General features: G+C 42.9%; 1 protein-coding gene across 1 annotated transcript in view; it reads right to left on the reverse strand.

The window, feature by feature from the left end:
- Positions 1 to 18,618, reverse strand: part of Serpine3 (serpin peptidase inhibitor, clade E (nexin, plasminogen activator inhibitor type 1), member 3) — a 31,507-nt gene that overhangs the window by 11,683 nt on the left and 1,206 nt on the right. Inside the window, exons 2-4 of the mRNA XM_013034844.1 lie at positions 14,678 to 14,911; positions 12,683 to 12,880; positions 10,664 to 10,862 (exon numbers count right to left, since the gene is read on the reverse strand). Coding sequence (XP_012890298.1) covers positions 10,664 to 10,862; positions 12,683 to 12,880; positions 14,678 to 14,911 — 631 coding nt within the window. The remainder of the gene's footprint in view (positions 1 to 10,663; positions 10,863 to 12,682; positions 12,881 to 14,677; positions 14,912 to 18,618) is intronic.

Here is an 18,618-nt window from a genome sequence, read left to right on the forward strand (position 1 = left end):
ATGCTGGCCTTGAACCACTGTCCTCAGATCTCAGTCTTCTGAGTAGCTAGGTTTACAGGCATTAGCCACCAGTGCCAGGAACTATAACTCCTCTTGCTGTCTCTTTGTCTCTGTGTATGTGTGTCTGTCTTTCTTTTTTCAAAAAAATCACAGTGGAATTTAGATGGTCTTTCCTATAAAGCATGTGGCATTTCCAGGAAAGTAAAAATATTGACCAAGACCAGCTACTAGCAATGATCTTCATGACTATACTGGGTAATGGAACCAGTATTTCACATAAAAGTATCAGGCTTTCTCATGAAGCTGTATTTTGGATTGTTTTTAGAACAATTCTGAAAAAAAAAGTATATACTTTTTACAAATGGGCAGACATTTTTCAAAAATTTCTTACATACTGAGGATATCTTTCTTCTTTTCTTTTTGGTAGTCTTGGGATTGAAGTTAGGCATCCTGCTTGCTAGACTGGCATAACACTACTTCAACCACACACCTAAAACATCTTTTTGAAAACTGAATGCTGAAACATAGTGATAAAGACTATGACCTTAGGGTTTCAATGGCTGGGCTTTGAGTTTTGGCTTAATATCTTAATAGTGGAGAGGGAACTAGTTCCTTTATCTCCAGTGCAAGTTCCTTTACCTGTCTTTGCCTCAGTTTCCTCTTTTGAGGTGAATATAATAGTGGTTTTTTTCAGTGTTGTGAAAATTAAAGAACATAATTCTAAGTGATCAGAACAATGCTTAGGGCATACCAATGTAGTTCTATTGTTGTGATTTTATTTTGCTTTCTCAATGATATTGAGAAAAGCTGTTTGAAACCAACTATGGTAATTATTTTGGGCGGTAAAACTGAATAATACCATTTTAGCATACTAAAAACAGCAGTAAAAATGAGCCCTAGTACTTGCTCCCTAAAGCAAGTTATGTATGTGTGAATTTTCCACTGTGGGGGAAGTTGACATCCCTAGACTTAAAGTCGTTCAAGTTTCACCCATATAGCAATTAATTAATAATGGACCAAAGACCTAAGAAGTAAAAGAAAAACTATAAAATGCCTAAAATAAAAAGTGGACAAAAAGGGAATCTGAGATGGTGGAGGAGAAGCTGGAGACTAAACATAGAAAGCAGTTTTAGTGTTAGTTTAGTGAACAGTCCTAGGCTAGAGAATCACACCAAGTGTGCCATCACAGTACAGAGAGTTTGGCCAGAGAGGGAAAATCCAGGCAGCTCTGTCAAGGAGACAGATCTGAGCACTTGCTGCTAGCCACGATGGTGGCAGCAGTGGTGGTGGTGGTGGGGGCAGCAGCGGCTGTTGCCGGCTACCATATCAACAGAGAGAGTCTGGGACAAAGGCACCAAACACATGTGTGAGTGGATTCTACTCACCACCAGCAAGAACTGACAAGGAGCAGAAATCTTCATCCTGCTGATTGCAAACCATGGATGGCCCAGAAACTAAGAAGCTGGTGTGAGTAGACCCAAGACATCCTCACTTCTTCTCACGGAGCAGTGGTAGAAAGGTAGCCCCACCCCCACCACCAAAGAAGATCTCCATTTTTGATACTGACCTAAGCCTGGTGGAAGCAGCTAGCTCCAACTCAGGCCTTGGAAGTAAACAATAGGAGCTACAGGTCACAGGAACCTGAACTGACCTGACCTGCTGGGCTCAGCTCCACTCAGGGGAAAGCCGCCCTTCCCAGGCAGAGAAAGCTCCACCCTCAGAAGAGTGGCTTTCTTCACTGGGTAAACAGCATGAGGCTGCCCCTCCCCACTGCAGCCTAGGCTCTCAGTCTCAGCAGCAGGCAGGGTAAAAGACAAATAATTGAAACTCAGTAAACATAAATCAGGAAATGGCTCCAGGCTGGGCTCTGTGAGTGTCTCGGGAGCTAGCCCCTCAGGGAAATGCTACTGATTGCTGATAGGCCTCAACCCTACCCAGAACCTAGCCTCATCACAGCAACTCCAAGCTACAGGAAACAGCCATCTCCTAGGGACTTTTGTGGTACTCAAAGCAGATCTCCCTCCCTTTGAACTAGCCTAGGAGGAGGATTACAAAATCCTGGGTAAAGCAGAGCTTTTTTCTGCCAGCTCAAACAAACTGACTTAAGAAACCAATCAAGCCACAGAAAACCAAACGCTACAAGCAAACTGGAGACTCCACCAAGAGACTGCTTACAGACACCGGGGAGATACAAGATCTTCCACCTCCCTCCCCCCAAAAAAAATCAACTCTTTTTTCTACCTAATTAAAAAATTTGAAAATGTTTTCTATTTTTTTCTTTCATAATTTTTATTTTAGGTGTGTGTGTGTGTGTGTGTTCTTTTTTTTTTTTTAATCTCTTTTTACCTTTGGCCCTTTTTTTTTTTGCATGACGTAATTGTTGTTCTGATCATCCCCAGATATATATCCATCTTTGATTATTAGACCTTATCCCTCATGTGTTCATACTTAATTCAGGAATTGATTACTCAATTCACAACCTCTTAGGCTTAACTTCTTTAATAGTAGCATTATTAATTTATACTTACATAATTTTAAGTGTTTTTTTTTAATTTTTTAAATTTAAATTTTTGTTTTTTCATTTTTTTTACTTGTTTCTTTTTTTTTGGGGGGGGGAGGTCTGGTCATGGGGCCTGAACTCTGGGCCTGGGTGCTGTCCCTCAGCTCTTTAGCTCAAGGCTGGAGCTCTACCACTTGAGCCACAGTGCCACTTCTGGCTTTTTTCATTTTGCTTATGTGGTGCTGAGGAATCGAACCCAGGGCCTCAGGCATGCAAGGCAAGCGCTCTACCACTGAGCAACCTTCCCAGCCCTTTTACTTGTTTCTTTATCTCTCTCCTTTCATTCTGTTCTATCCACTTCCTCTCTGAGATTAGGACTTGATTAAATTCACTCTTTTCTTTTACCTCTCCACATCCCTCTACTCCTATTTCCCCCCACATTTCCTCCTAAACCTATTAATTTCTGGCCTGATGAAAGCCTCCCTGATGTTCTTAGCCCATTAATCCATAGTTGTTTGATGTTGCATAGATTGTATCTGTTGAACTAGATTTATCTGCAGCCTTTTTGACTGTGCAACTACAGGACTCTGGTTGATGCTTGCCTTAAAATAGTGTTCAAGCATGAAATTGGTGTTACTTTCATACCAAATGGGCAGAAAAAACTGAGAAGGCAGAACAAACTGGAGAAACAAGAAAAATGGCAAGTCCAGGTATCTCAATTCCCACTCATGATAATCAGGTGACAGAACAGTTAATGAATAATCCTGAGGAGAGTTCCCAAAAAGCTCTACAAACACTACTGGTAAGCATGGTGAATGAAAAGATTGAAAGCCTGCAAAGGACTCAGTGTGAGAGTGATAGGGAGGGAGATGAGGCAAACCGAAGATTAGTACAGGAACTACATGAGCATGATGAGGCTAACCAAAAATTAATACAGGAATCTCCTGAGCTTGAGGAAGCTACTCAAAGATTGGTACAGGAATTGCGTGAGCAGGCTGAGAACAGTCAAAAAGAAATACAGGAATTGCATGCGTGTGGGGAAGCTAATCAAAGAGTAATACAGGAATTGTGTGAGCAGGATAAGAATAGACAAAGATCAATAGAGGCATTCATGGAATCCATAAACAGATAGCTGAAGGAATCCAGGGAGACCACAATGGGAATGCTGAATGGAGCCCTTAAGAAGGAAAGGGAGTCCAATGAAACCATAATCAATCAACTAAGGGATTTGAGAATAAACACTGAACACCAGATTAAGGAAGAAGTCTATACAAGATCTAAAACAAAGCTCCAGCAAGAATTTGAAGCCATCAAAGCCAACCAATTAGAAGAAAAGGAAATAAAAACAAAGTAGAAATCTTGACAGTAGGTTAGACCATTCAGAAGATTGAATCTCTGGGATTGAAGACAGCTTAGATATTATAGAGAAAGAACATACAACTATGCAAGACAAATCCAGGAAATATGGTAGATCTATTCAATATTAGAAAACAACATCAGAAGGCCTAATCTGAGGATGATGGGTGTAGAGGAGCACCTAGAGGCAGAAGTTAATGGTCTAGGAAATTTATTTAACAGGATCCTAGCAGAGAACTTTCCAACCATGCAAAAAGATAGGCCTATTCAGATACAAGAAACTTTTAGAACCCCAAATAGACCAGATCAGAACAGGACATCCCATGGTCACATTATAATCCACACAGGATCAATCCAGATCAAGGAAAGGATCCTTAAAGCTGTCAAGGAGGAAAGATCAATTGCCTATAAAGGGAAAACAATTAGCATAACCTCAGATTTCTCAGCAGAGACAATTAAAGCAAGAAAAGCCTGGAATGATGTAGGTCATGCCCTAAAAACAAACAACTATCAACCAAGAATACTGTACCCAGCTAAACTCTCCTTCATAACCAAAAGTCAGATAAAAACCTTCCATAACAAAGAAAACTGAAACAATGTATCTCCACCAAACCAGCCCTACAAAAGATACTTAAAGATGTCCCTACCCATAGAAGACCAACAAGACCACAATAAAGGCCAAGAAACTGCATCCAAACTGAGAATCCAAGAACCATAGTAAGAACCCAGTTGTCACAACCCCCAAGAAGGTAGATAACATGGCAGGAACTACCAAACATCCCTCAGTCCTAACTCTCAATATTAATGGACTTAACTCTCCAGTTAAGCTACACAGACTGTCAAGTTGGATTAAAAAGCAAGATCCCTCTATCTGCTGCCTTCAAGAGTCACATGTTGCCCATAAAAACAAACATATTCTGAAAGTGAAAGACTGGAATAAAATCTACCAAGCAAGCGGCCCCCATAAACAAGTGGGAGTTGCAATCCTAATATCAGATCAAATTAAAATTAGAAGAGATAAAGAAGGTTGCTACATACTAATTAAAGGATCTCTTCTCAGGAGGATATTACAATTCTAAATATCTATTCACCAAACAATGGAGCACACAAATTTATCCAAGAAACACTACTTTCCCTCAAATCTCACATAGATCCAAAGACATTAATTGTTGGGGACTTTAACACACCACTATCCCCACTAGATAGATCAACCCAGCAAAAACTCAACAGAAAAACTGCATATCTAAACAACTGCATAGATCAACTAGATTTAACAGATATCTACCAAATATATCACCCAGCAGAATCAGAATACACGTTCTTCTCAGCAGTATACAGAACATTTTCCAAATTAGGCCACATTTTAGGTCACAAAGCAAACTTGTCCAAATTCAGAAACATTGAAGTTATGCCCTGCATTCACTCACACCACAAAGGAATAAAATTAGAACAAAACACCAGAAGCCACCAAAAAAAGTCATGTAACACATGTGTATGTTCTTTTTTTTTTTAAAAATCTCTTTTAACCTTTTGCTGAAACTAAACCAACTTAACAGACCCATATCAAGAATCAAAATAGAAATAGCAATAAGATGGATTTACAATGGAATTTTACAAGGCTTTCAAAGCAGAACTCACACCAATACTCCTCCAACTCTTCAATGAAATTGAAAGAGATAGTTCACTACCGAACTCTTTCTATGAAGCCATCATAACCCTCATCTCCAAACCATGCAGGGACTCATCAAAGAAAGGGAACTATAGACCCATTTCTTTGATGAACATTGATGCAAAACTTCTCAACAAAATTTTGGCCAATCAAATTCAACAATTCATCCAAAAAATCCTACTCCATGATCAAACAGGATTCATTTCAGGGATGCAAAGCTGGTTCAATATATGCAAATCAATCAATATAATTCATCACATCAACATGAGCAAGGACAAGAACCACATGGTTATCTCAATAGATGCAGAAAAAGCATTTGACAAGATCCAACACCACTTTATGATGAAGGCTCTGGAAAAACTAGGAATCTATGGAACATTCCTCAATACAATAAAGGCTGTATATGACAAACCTACAGCCAGCATTATACTTAATGGTGAAAAACTAAAGCCATTTCCTCTAAACTCAGGAATGAGACAAGGATATCTACTCTATTCACTTCTCTTCAATTTAGTATTAGAATGCCTAGCTACAGCAATAAGACAAAATGCAAATATAAAGGAGATACACATAGGGAAATATGAAGTAAAACTCTCCCTCTTTGCAGATGACATGATCTTGTATTTAAAGAATCCCACAGACTCCACTCACAAATTATTTGAGCTGATTGGAAACTTTGGCAAAGTATCAGGGTATAAAATTAACCCTCAAAAATCAATGACTTCTGTATGCCAACAGTGAGAAGAAATCAGGAAAGCAACTCCTTTTGTAATAGCCCCACAAAAAATAAAATACCTAGGTATTAACTAAAGAAGTGAAGTGAATGACCTCTACAATGAAAACTTTAAAAACCTGAAAAAGGAAATCAAAGCAGAACTTAGAAAGTGAAAAATTTTTCCATGGTCCTGGATTGGATCAAAATCATGAAAATGGCAATACTTCCCAAGGCTATCTACAAATTCAATGCGATACCTGTCAATATTCCAACCTCATTCTTCAAGGAAACAGAAGAGGCAATGCAAAAATTCATATGGAACAATAAAAGACCCCGAATAGCAAAAACGATCCTTAACAGAAAGAACAGTGCTGGAGGAATATCAATACCAAATTTCAAGCTCTACTACAAAGCCATAGTAATCAAAACAGCTTGGTACTGGCACAAGAACAGACCTCAGGACCAATGGAATAGAATTGAAAACTCATAAATAAACCCACAGATCTCTAGCCATCTAATCTTCGATAAGGGTGCTAAAAAAATAGAATGGAAGAAAGACAGCCTCTTCAGTGAATGGTGCTGGAAAAATTGGTTAATCACATGTTGAAAACTAAAGCTAGATTCTTATATATCACCCTGCACCAGAATCAACTCCAAATGAATCAAAGACCTCGAAATAAAAGCAGACACTCTGAAAATATTACAGGAAGGAAGAGGAGAAACTCTTGGGATCCCTAGCACAGTCTGAAATTTTCTTACTAGATACCCAGAAACACAACAAATCAAAGAATGGTTGGACAAATGGACTTGCATGAAGCTGCAGAGCTTCTGCATGGCAAAGGACATAGCTAGCAAGATCCATAAAAAGCCCATGGATTGGGAGAAGATCTTCATTGGCCATACAATGGACAAGGGTCTCATATCTAAAATATACTTGGAACTCAAAAAATTAAATCCCCCAACAACAATTCCTCAAAGAAACAACTGCCCAATAAATAAGTGGGCTAAAGACTTAAAGAGAAACTTTCTGAAAGGGAAATAAGAATGGCCAATATACACATGAAGAAATGCTCAACCTCTCTAGCCATAAAAGAAATGCTAATCAAACCAATATTGAGATACCACCTCACCCCACTTAGAATGGCTATAATCAAGAACTCTAATAACAACAGATGTTGGAGGGCCTGTGGCCAGAAGGGAACCATACTGCACTGTTGGTGGGAGTGTAAACTTGTTCAACCACTTTGGAAAGCAGTATGGAGGTTCCTCAAAAGACTCCACATAGAGCTCCCCTATGAGTCAGCAATCCTACTTTTGGGCATTTACCCAAATGATCACAAATAAGACCATACTAAAGCTACCAGCACAACTGTGTTTATTGTAGCATTATTTACCATAGCTAAGATATGGAACCAACCCAGATGCCCCTCAGTAGATGAATGGATTAAGAAGATGTTATACACACACAGTCCCTAGCGTGACTGTGTTTAAGTGGTAGAATGTTTAAGAGATGAGGCCTGATGGGAGGTTAACACTATGGACATCACTCTTGGAAGGGATGAATACAGTTCTTGCCTTTAGTTCCACGGGGGTGAGTTATTATAACAAAGCTGGTCCATAATTTCTCTGCCATGTGATCTCTCCTTCCCCATTGTGCTCCAGGACACCATCCTCCACATTATCATATAGCTAGAAGACCCTGTTTGTGAACTTCCAGAGCTGTGAGCTAAATAAATACTTTCTTTCTTTCTTTCTTTTGGCTCCGGTCGTGGGGCCTGAACTCTGGGCCTGGGCACTGTCCCTCAGCTCTTCAGCTCAAGGCTAGGGCTCTACCACTTGAGCCACAGCGTCACTTCCGGCTTTTTTCATTTGCTTATGTGGTGCTGAGGAATTGAACCCAGGGCCTCTGGCATGCAAGGCAAGCGCTCTACCACTGAGCCACCTTCCCAGCCCACTTTGTTTCTTTATAGAGTATCCAGATTCAGGTATTTTTTTCAAGTCAGTATGAAACAAGCTAATGTAGTATCATATCTAATATTAAATGCTCATGTTCAGCTTCCTACCATGTTGTTGACCTAATAACTAAGGGTTTTATTCATTAAATGCAGACTTGACATTAAAGGCATTGTCTACTAAATGATGAAGAATAATTTGATGGGACTAGAGGAAACTCTTACATACAAGTTGACTTTGTGCCTACAATAGTTTCAAGTTTATATTCAAATCTAGACCTAAAACAAGTTTTAGTTCTTTTTGGCTGATTCCTAAAGGGTTTAAGCCTGTCTGGCTTCCTTCTTCCTTCCTGTCTTCCTTCCTTCCTTTTTTTCTTTTGGTTGGTCATGGGCTTTAACTCAGGGTTTGGGCATTATCCCTGAATTTTTGTACTCAAGACTAGGGCCCTACCACTTTGAGCCACAGCACCACTTCCAGCTTGGGAGTGATTAATTGGAGAAAAGAGTCTCAGACTTTCCTTCTTCTGGCTGGCTTCCAATGGCCCTCAGATCTCAGCCTCCTGAGTAGCTAGGATTACAGGTATGAGCCACCAGCACCTCCCTCCCTCCCTGCGTCCTCCCTCTTTTCCTCCCTCCCTCCCTTTTCTTCCTTCCTCCCTTCTTTCCTCCTTCTGTCTCTCCTCTTTTTTTTTTTTTTAACTAGTTTAGTTGTAAAGTGGCCTCATTCTAAAAACTTGTATATTTCTTACACAGGAATCTTAGGGAGATTAAAAAATAATTTATCAGAAGGATGCCAAGGTTAGCCAATAGTTAGAGCGCTAAGATTCATGCTTTCTCGCTCTCTGTCCTCCAGAGGTTTACCATTACTGAGGGGTTAGAACATCAGTGAGTTGTTGTTGGCAGTACTGGAATTGTACTCAGAGCCTCCTGCTTGTTACTTGGGTACCTTTACCCTACTACTTGAACCACACACAGCTCTTCTTTGCTTTAGTTATTTTTCAGATAGAGTTTCATAGTTTTTCTCATGGCTGGCCTCAACTTCGATGATTCTATCATTGGCCTCCTATGTATCTGGACCACAAGAATGTGCCACCAGACCCAGCTTTGTGTCGATGGAGGTCTTGTTAACATTTGCTCATGCGGGACTTAAACCATTATCATCCCTATCTCTCTCTCTGCCTTCCAAATAACCGAGGTTATCAGAGTAAGCCAATGTGCCCGGACTGGGCTAAAGTTGGGCTTGCTGTGTATCTCAAATGGGCTTGAAACTGGTGATCCTCCTTGCTTAGCCTTCCGAGTCCTGGGATTACAGGCATGAGCCACCATGTTTGGCTTGAGACATTTAAAGGCATAATCAGAAAACAGAGTTCTTTATGGAGTTGGGCATTTCCCTGAGGATTATTGCTTATATCAGTTGCTCCAAGTTGAGCCAGACATCTGTCCCCTAAATCTAAAATGATATGGCAAATTAATGCAATGAGCTGCCTTTTCTTGCTGTGTTTGACTGTGAAGAGTTCCTTCTCTACCCTTCACTAAGCTGCTTTCTAATATAACAAGATGAGAGTTTCTTCAACTCCATGCCAGAGAGATCTGTTGATCTGTTGAAATATCCAGATTTGGTCTGAAGTCCAAATATTTGATTTTGAAGATAGACTTTATCTGAGAGTAAAGTTCACCTCTGCCCTGGGTTATGTCTGATCCCACATTAGACTTTGGTCCTAACTCACTGGATCTTTCTCTGTATGTTTTTGTTCCAACACATGGACTTATTTTTAACTGCTTGAGGGAGCGCTGCCAGGCTTTTGCCTTTGCCCCTGAGAACCCTGGCTATGGAGTGAGGCCAAGGCCATGGATGGACAGGAGCGGGAGGAATTCATCTGCTGAAAATGAGCCCTTGGATGGCATTCCTTCCTTTATGCTGACTACAAATTGATTGTAAACTCACTCTGATCCCGAGCGTCCCAAAGATGCACTCCACTATATATATATATATATATATATATATGGAAGAATCCTTTTGCAAGGCAATGAGGTTAGTGGGGTAAGCAAAATCTAACACCACCATTTAACATTTGGAAATTTGTGTTTGTATCCATTGGATAGTCTTAAAGGAGAGGCCCTCACTATTTGGAGGAAATGAGAACCTTTAGCCCAAGGACTTCAAATCTCAAATTTTTAATCCTTAATTTGGCTTTGAATTTGGGTTGCATCCATATTTGTTTAAATACATAAACCATCTTGCCTCTTCATTTTTGATGTAATTTGTATACTCTTAATGATATGATAAGATTCAGGATACTGAATTCAGGATACTCTGGGAATGGACTCAGTCTAGGACAACATTTCTTGGCTGAAGTACTAGAGGTACATTGGATAAGCCAGCACTGGGAATAGGAACAAATCCACTAGTTCTAAATCCAGGTCCTGCGACTGCTGTGAGCAGGTTGTGTGAGGGGAAGATAGCCACTCACCTGGGAAGGAACACATCCATCCTGGATCTCTTCAGCCTGCTTGTCCAGAGATTGATGACTCTAGCTGTGAGGTGTGGCTCAATGAGGCCCAGGACTATATTTTTGTCCCGGGGCAGCACCAGGAACAAACTGGCCATGTTTCCCAAGAAAGGCAGCTCCAGCACTCCCACCTCATGCCCCACGGCATCCCGGAACACACCTGGGGGTTCAGGGCAGCAAGAATTAGCAATGTCCCAGGAACCAAGGGAGGACTAAACAGTACCAGACCCCAGAAAGAGGCAGGCGTACCAGATTGGACATAATCACCCTTAAGAATCAGTTAGAGGCCTAATACTGTTGGACAGCATGGTCTCTTCCTGAGCTTAAGGCCCAGAATCTCTAAAACATCTCACAGGACCCAAGTCACAGTCCTGAAGTGGCCAAGCACAGGTTGTAATGGTACAGGTACTATATATCCTGTTGCAAAGGATAATTTGTGGCTTAACAGGACCCAGTCTCTTTGTGTTTAAGTTTCCTTATTTTTTCCAAAAATCCAGATTTCATGTGAGATTTTTCTCACAGACCCAAGAAGACATGAGCTGGATCTGACTTAGAGACTGACCATTTGTAATTTATCATCTAAGCAAACAGGTCATAGGATAACAGCTGGGAGCTTGGGGGCAATAAAAATGACTTGCTGAGGACAAGTCCAGGCCACCAGGCAGAGCATAATTTTAGCAGGATGTGAGGTAGCAGGTGACAGCAGACACAGATGGCTAGTGACAGGGAGCTTCAGCCAAATTTGCTAGTGAAAAATCTGGCAATGACTAGATCCAGGGATAGGAAAGGGACAGAGAGTTATGCAGACAATCCAGAAGGGCAGGGGAGCCTCTGGGTAGATTCCAAACTGGATCTCTTTCTTGGGAGGCAAGAAAAACAAGGCTCTGGTGTATGTTGGGGAGCAGCAGAACTGGCAGACCATTAAGGCAGATGCTTAGGCTCAGGAGGAAAAGAAAGGATATACTTCTTATTGCACGTGTCACCTAGTCTGTACTTACTGGACATCCACTGTGTACCAGCCATTCGGCACTGTACTTGCACATCTTGGGAGGGACAAGAGTCATATGGGGCCTGCCTATGACCCCGCAGCTTCCCATCAAACCAGCCAGTGTGTCAGAACAGCAGCAATAAAATGAGAACAAGAACTATACTAAACCATACTTACATATTTAATTGTCCAGTATACTTCCTTCCGTTCTCCTCTTACTTGACCTCAATGAGTAATTATTGTTTGACTAAACAAATGAATATATTTACTGAGCACACACTGTGGGACCCACACAGAATGGAAAAGGATTAGCAGAATAGCAGAGCTTTCTGAAGAACAAGGTTGACAAGCTGGTGAAGTCTCACGAATGTTTCTTTAAGTAAGACTGTGGGCTCCACAGCTCCACAGCTGGGGAACCACTTGGAGGGTAAGTGTGGAGAAGGGGTGAGGCCCGCTCTCCTGTAGTACAGGCACTGTTGGAATCTACCGTACATGTGGCGCCCAGGCACTTGCTGGCATTGGCACTTCTAATTTCTAACCCCTACTCTCACCAGGATGAGTGGCCATCAGGCAGGTGGGCATACGCAGAACCCATGGTCCTTCAGTCTAAGGGGCTTTGAAGAACCTTCTGGATTCCATCCTTGCCCTCACTTGATCTACATTGCATGTACACCAGGGGAGATTGCTTGGCCCAAATGTTTTTGGTTTCCCATTAACTTCCCTTCTTACTAAGCACAGAAAGAAATGTCAAGCAGTTGTGACATCTGCCACCTCACTGTCCTGTCGGTGCAAGCTCTCTGAAGGCCCCTCTATTAAGAATCTCCCACTACCCTAAGATCCTGGGCTTTCCTTTAGCCCCACCCACAGCCCAGAGCACTTGCCACTGAAAACAGGTCTCCATGCGATCCTTCAGAGCAGAGACCTGGCCTCTTCTATCCACCACATGCCCCTGTTTCCTCTCACTTCCGACAGCCTAAGTGAAGCAGGCTCACCGTAGTTGACCTCAGCCATCTGGTGCATCATGGGAACTTGAAGGACAAGGCCATGGGCACAGGTGAAAGGCAGAGGCTGTGAGTCCATGGAGGAGAATCTCCTCTGCCAGGTGTTCTGGAAGGTCATGGTGCTCACAAGCACAAGCTGAGCAGACATGGTGCTGACCAGCTCCCACAGTGGGTCTCCTGGGTTCCCACCTGCAAGCAGGAGAGCTAGTGTTGGTGTGTTATGACAATGGGTGCAGTGGGTGACAAGCATACAACAAGGGTGCAGAGCTTCAATGCTGACAACAAGATCTTTTTTGTTTTTTTTTTGGTCAGTTGTGGGGCTTGAACTCTGGGCCTGGGCGCTGTCCCTCAGCTCTTCAGCTCAAGGTGAGCACTCTATCACTTGAGCCACAGCACTACTTCTGGCTTTTTCTGTTTATGTGGTGCTGAGGAATCGAACCCAGGGCCTCATGCATGCAAGGCAAGCACTCTACCACTGAGCCACCTTCCGGTCCCTGACAACAAGATCTTTACTCATGTGGTCTTCCCTCCCCTCTTAGTGTCTCTCTCTCTTCTCTCTCTCTCTCTCTCTCTCCCCTCTCCTCTTTTTTCTCTATCATTCTATTTTTTGTGATTATTTTTTCAATTTACTTTGTGTGTGTGTGTGTGTGTGTGTGTGTTTGTGTGTGCTAATCCTGGGGCTTGCATTTTCCCTGAGTGCTTGTGCTCCAGGTTAATGCTCTAACACTTGAGCCACAGCTTCACTTGTGTGTGTGTGTGTGTGTGTGTGTGTGTGTGTGTGTGGTTAATTGGAGATAAAAGTCTCAGGGACTTTCTTGTCCAGGCTGTTTTCTAACTGTGATCCTCAGAGCTCAGTCTCCTAAGTAGCTAGCAGTATAGGCATGAACCACTGGCTTCTGGCTCTCTATACATTTTTATTTTTTAAATTTCTAGTCTCAGATCCTTGCTAATACCAGGGATCCAAGTTCCAGCTATGTGCTCTCAACTGGCCATCTCAGGGTTGGGGGTAGAAATGGAAAGCAAGCACTCAGAAGTCAGACCGGGGAAGTGGCACTGTAGATCAAGTGATAGAGTGCTCACCTTGAGCTGAAGAGCTGAGGGACAGCGCCCAGGCCCAGAGTTCAAGCCCCACGGCCGACCAAAAAAAAATAAAAAAAGAAGTCAGACCGGGTCCTGATGCCTGCACTCCATTCTGGGCACAGTAATGCATCTCTGTAGCTGGGTGTTAGCATACTTGTTAACATCTATCAAATATGGCATCCAATTGTACTAACAGCTACATGCTGCTGGAGACCTTGTTGTTGTTTTTCTTTTTTTGAAGAGGTTGGGCTGTTCTGGTACTGTCTGGGATGAGGAACCATTAGGTGTTCCCTCCCCGAGCAGGCCTGAGGAGGTGCTATGACTGGAGACGTCACACTGTCTTCCTCTAGACTCCAATCGTTCCCTGTTGAGTCTCAGCCTTTGTTCAGACAGTGATATTCAGGGCATGGTTTTAGGAGGTCTATGGTTAAATTTTTCATCTGTTACCAGAAAGGGACAGGCAGACCACTGTACAGGGTCAGCTTTTGCTCCAGGCCTTTGTTTGGCTAACAAACAATGCTCTGTGCTAAATGCTTGAACAAATTCTCACCGACTCTCCCCTATTATTCTTTATTTCATAGCGGGAGGCTCAGCAAAATTGCCCCATGGACATGTACTTGGAGGGGCAAAGCTATCATGGAGGGAATATTGCAAGTATATCATTCACAGTATATATTGGTGTGTATGTGTGTGTGTGCATATTGTCATTATGGAGGGTGGGAAGAGGGAGGGGCAGAGGGGCACAGGTCAGCTTTGATTGCTTCACAGAGCTGCCACTCCAGGTATGTCTCCCATAAGGACAAACTTCTGCTGCAATCAAGGGGATCCTGAGCACCCACCACTTTGGCTTCTGACATGTGATGGAGTAACGTTCTATCTTGTAGCCCTCAGACCTTTAAGTTTTACCTGTCGTCTGTCTGGATAGCCCTTCGTTCACCTGGATGGTGGTGCTGTTGGGATCTCTTAGGTCTGCTGGCTGAAAGCTACTGTTAGCCCACCAGGAGATCTGTTCCACAAAGCAAGGGGACAGTGGAGTTCCTTCTTGCACAAAAAGGTTGCAGGCTAGCTCCATCACAGTGCCACGGCTGGAGTTGCGTAGTGTGGCATAAGCTGTATACAGGCAATCTCTTACCCTGAGATCTGGGGGGAAAAATCGGGGTAAGTCAGCAATGGTGAATGAGAGGAAGGAGTTGGCACAACCTTTGTCTACATGGCGCATTGAAGCAGGCCTCAGCAATACTGCCCTAGTCTTATATATGAGCTGCATTCTCATATAGAGTTCATTTGGAAATGGCATAACTAATCCACGTGGGAATTGGCCTGGCTTCACAGATTAGAAGTTAGAGTCAGGCACAGAGGTTTCTGCTTTAGCTTCTCAAGGCTGAGATGGGAAAATTGCATTTCAAAATCAGCCTAGAAATAAGAGGAGACTCTCATCTCAAATACTGAACCAGAAGTGGTGGTCACACCTGTCCATGCAGTTACATCAGAGACATAGGTAGGAGGGGCATGGGCTAAGACCTGCCGGGAAAACACTTGAGACCCTATCTGAAAAATAACAAAGAACAAAAAGGGCTGGAGGCATAGCTAAAGTTGGAAAGCACCTGCCTAGCCAGTAGGTCTTGAATTTAAACAACAACAAAAGAGGGTCGGAAGAAACTATACTAGATCAGGAAGAAACTCAGCTGTCATAAAATCTACTAAGTTTAGGGGGGAGGCTTGGGGGGGGATGGGAAGGGATGGGAAGGGGAAACAAAGGAGGAGGCTACAATGCTTGATAAGAAATGTACGCATTATCTTGCCCATGTAATTGTAATCCCTCTGTACAGTTTTTTTCACACACAAAATTCTACTGTCTACTAACAGCTTTTAGATGATGGAAGTTTTGTTTTTAAAATCTATGTCTACTAACAGCCTTTAAGTGATTGAGAGTTTTTTTGTTTTTGTTTGTTTGTCTCTAACTTCCTGATTCAGGAACACTGCCAAATGCTGGAGTTGATTCTGAAGTTAGGAAAATGGCAGGCCTAGTGCTCAGGTGATGGGATTCAAGCACTCAACCAATTCAAAGTGAATTAGAAGCCATGCCATGAGTCATGGTGATGGGCGGTGGCTTGGCTGTTGCCCTTTCAATCAGTGTATTAGGGCCCCAGATCCACCGCAAAGCCTGCATGCCATGACTGTCAATGGCATTGGAATGCAGTCTTGGTTAGGACTATGCTTTCCCTTGGAGAAGTACAAGGGCAGGGTAAGAACTCTCCCACACCCATCTCCCTTTGGACAGCGCACAGCTCATGTTATGCATGTCAGCGAGAAGCCACAAGAACATTGAAGAAATAAGCAGCATTGTGGAAAATGATCTGCTTCACCTTCTTGGATGGACTTCTGATTTACTATTTACCCAAGGGATTGCTTTCTTCTCTGTTTAGTCAATAGTAGATTCCATTTTCATGCTATTCTTATAAGCTGCAGCTTCTGGCCTCCCTAGGCATCCTGTAGCTGGAATGAGGCTTTCTGCTCACAGGTGAATCTGAACACAGTTGGGTCCTGCAGGCTTCCCTCACCTGACCATCCAAATGGGTATCCTAGCTGTTAGACCTGTGGTGTGCAGATTGCCCGGGTCACCAGCTGTACATCTCCACACATCTGCTTCAGGTCAGGCACAGGCAGGGGGTCCCTCTTCCCACTCCACACACAACGAGGGTCCCTCTTACTGCACCACCTGCTTCTCTGGCTCTGGCGACATGCCCATGGGGATGTCTTCCGTTCAGCTAGCATCTGTCCATTCTGACATCCTGCAGGAGGTGTAAGTAGACCTCTAAGGAAATTATCAGAAGAAGTTCCTGGATCCTGCTTGTAAACCAGTCTTTTTGAGAGATGATTATGGACAGCATCTTCCTTTTCAATAAATCCGGTGGATTAATCTTGGCTATGATTCTGAGCCTGGTGTTCTTGACTTTGTAAGGGTGGTGTATAGTATGTTCTCAACTTGTATGAACCATCTTTTTTATGCTGATACTTTCATTTCCAGAGAGCTAGAAGAGGACTGCATGGAGGAGACTCTCTAGCAGCTTCGGCTGAGTAATACAGGGGAGACCGAAGCTGCCTCTGGTGAGCGCTAGAGAGGGAACAGTGCTCATACATTCAGATAATTGCTCTATGGCTTGGAGTGAGGCTGAGGAACTCTGGAAAGAATAGAGGATTTGGAGTCAGAAAACTGGAATCTGAGTCCCAGCTCAACCCACGGAGTGCTGTGAGTTTTGCCAATTGTTCACCTCTTATTTACAAATTGGGAATATTAAGAGAGGCCTAGTAATTGTATATGGTTTCTGTGAGACAGAATTCTTTCTCCAGGGCCAGACTGCTTTTGTCTCTGATGACTATTCCTAGAACTGTTCTTATGCTTAATAGAAAGTGTGAGTGTTCTGTGTTAATATATCTGTAAAGACATCGGCAACCCCAAGAAGTCGGGGAACTGAGAAATCGTGTGTTTCTTGTGGTTTAGACAGGAAGGGCTGTTTCCATGTGTCCTGAATCTCACGTTGTCCTCAGGAGTACAGGTAGGGACCCTGGCAAAGCTGGTTGTCACATAGTGACAATACTGGTGTGTCATACTGCAAGCTTGGATGGATCTTCCTATAGACTAAGTGGACACAGAGCCCTAAGACCTTGGATGTACTTTGTTGCTGGTTTAATACCAGTGTGACTTGTATCAACTTTGCCAAGAAAGGCCAGGGCCAGGGCAGGTAGCAGGCCCTGGAGGGAAGTTTCAAGCAGAGTAGACATGCTTCTCTGAGCTAGTGTGGAACAAACCAAAGCACAAAATTAGTCAAATGCCTAGAATGCTGAAAATGGCACAGTCCTGTTCATAATAATGAATATGAGTGGTGAATAATAATGAAGAATGAATAATAATGATGCCTGCATAAGTTAATAAAGCAGTTTATGATTAAGAAAATTAGAGGGATTATTGTTCCACAGACCGTGATTATCATGCATTCTTGACATTTGTCATTTCTCTCACAGGCTCTATGGAAACTCTGCTCATTATTATGGCTGGGTAACCAGGTACCATGACTTTGTGACAAGCCAGAATTTATTACCCTATTTCTGCTGGGTAGTGACACAGGCATTTAATTTCACCCCAGTCATGACATCTGTCAGACTGTTCTGAGGTGGAAATGATGACCCTTTCTCTCATGTTCGCCTTCTATTCTGCAGTAGAACCAATCATTCTCTCTCCTGTACTATCTCATAAACACACTTACAGCACTGGGCTGGAGAGTGTTTCTGTGGGCAGGGCTCCTCTAAGGCTGAGATGTCTGAGTGCATTTTTCCTAATGTGTCTGGATGCCACTTTCCTGGCCAACACTGGCCATGCGGCAGGAGCCCCGTTGAGTTCTGTGTTGCTCTGATGGGTGTGGAGAATAATTCGGATATTCTATCACTGCTGTGATGTACTTGCTGACAAAAATTAAGTTTACTAAATAACTTTTGATTTCAGTTGTCCCCAGAGAGAGCACACATTTGCCTGTTAGCCAGGAGGATCACGAGAATTGTTTTGGCAGGGGTTAGGGTATAGATGGAGAAAAATGGGTGCTCAGCTGGCACCTGGTTAGCCTGACTTGTTGAATGCTAACCTTTATTTGGCAACTTAAGAGTCCATCCCAAGCCGGGCGCTGGTGGCTCACCCCTGTAATCCTAGCTACTCAGGAGGCTGAGATCTGAGGATCGCGGTTCAAAGCCAGCCCAGGCAGGAAAGACTGTGAGACTCCTATCTCCAATAAACCACCAGAAAACTGGAAGTGGCGCTATAGCTCAAGTGGTAGAGCGCTCGCCTTGAGCTGAAG

This window comes from Dipodomys ordii, unplaced genomic scaffold, assembly GCF_000151885.1.
Source record: "Dipodomys ordii isolate 6190 unplaced genomic scaffold, Dord_2.0 Scaffold197, whole genome shotgun sequence".
In the NCBI taxonomy this organism is placed as follows: Eukaryota; Metazoa; Chordata; class Mammalia; order Rodentia; family Heteromyidae; genus Dipodomys; species Dipodomys ordii.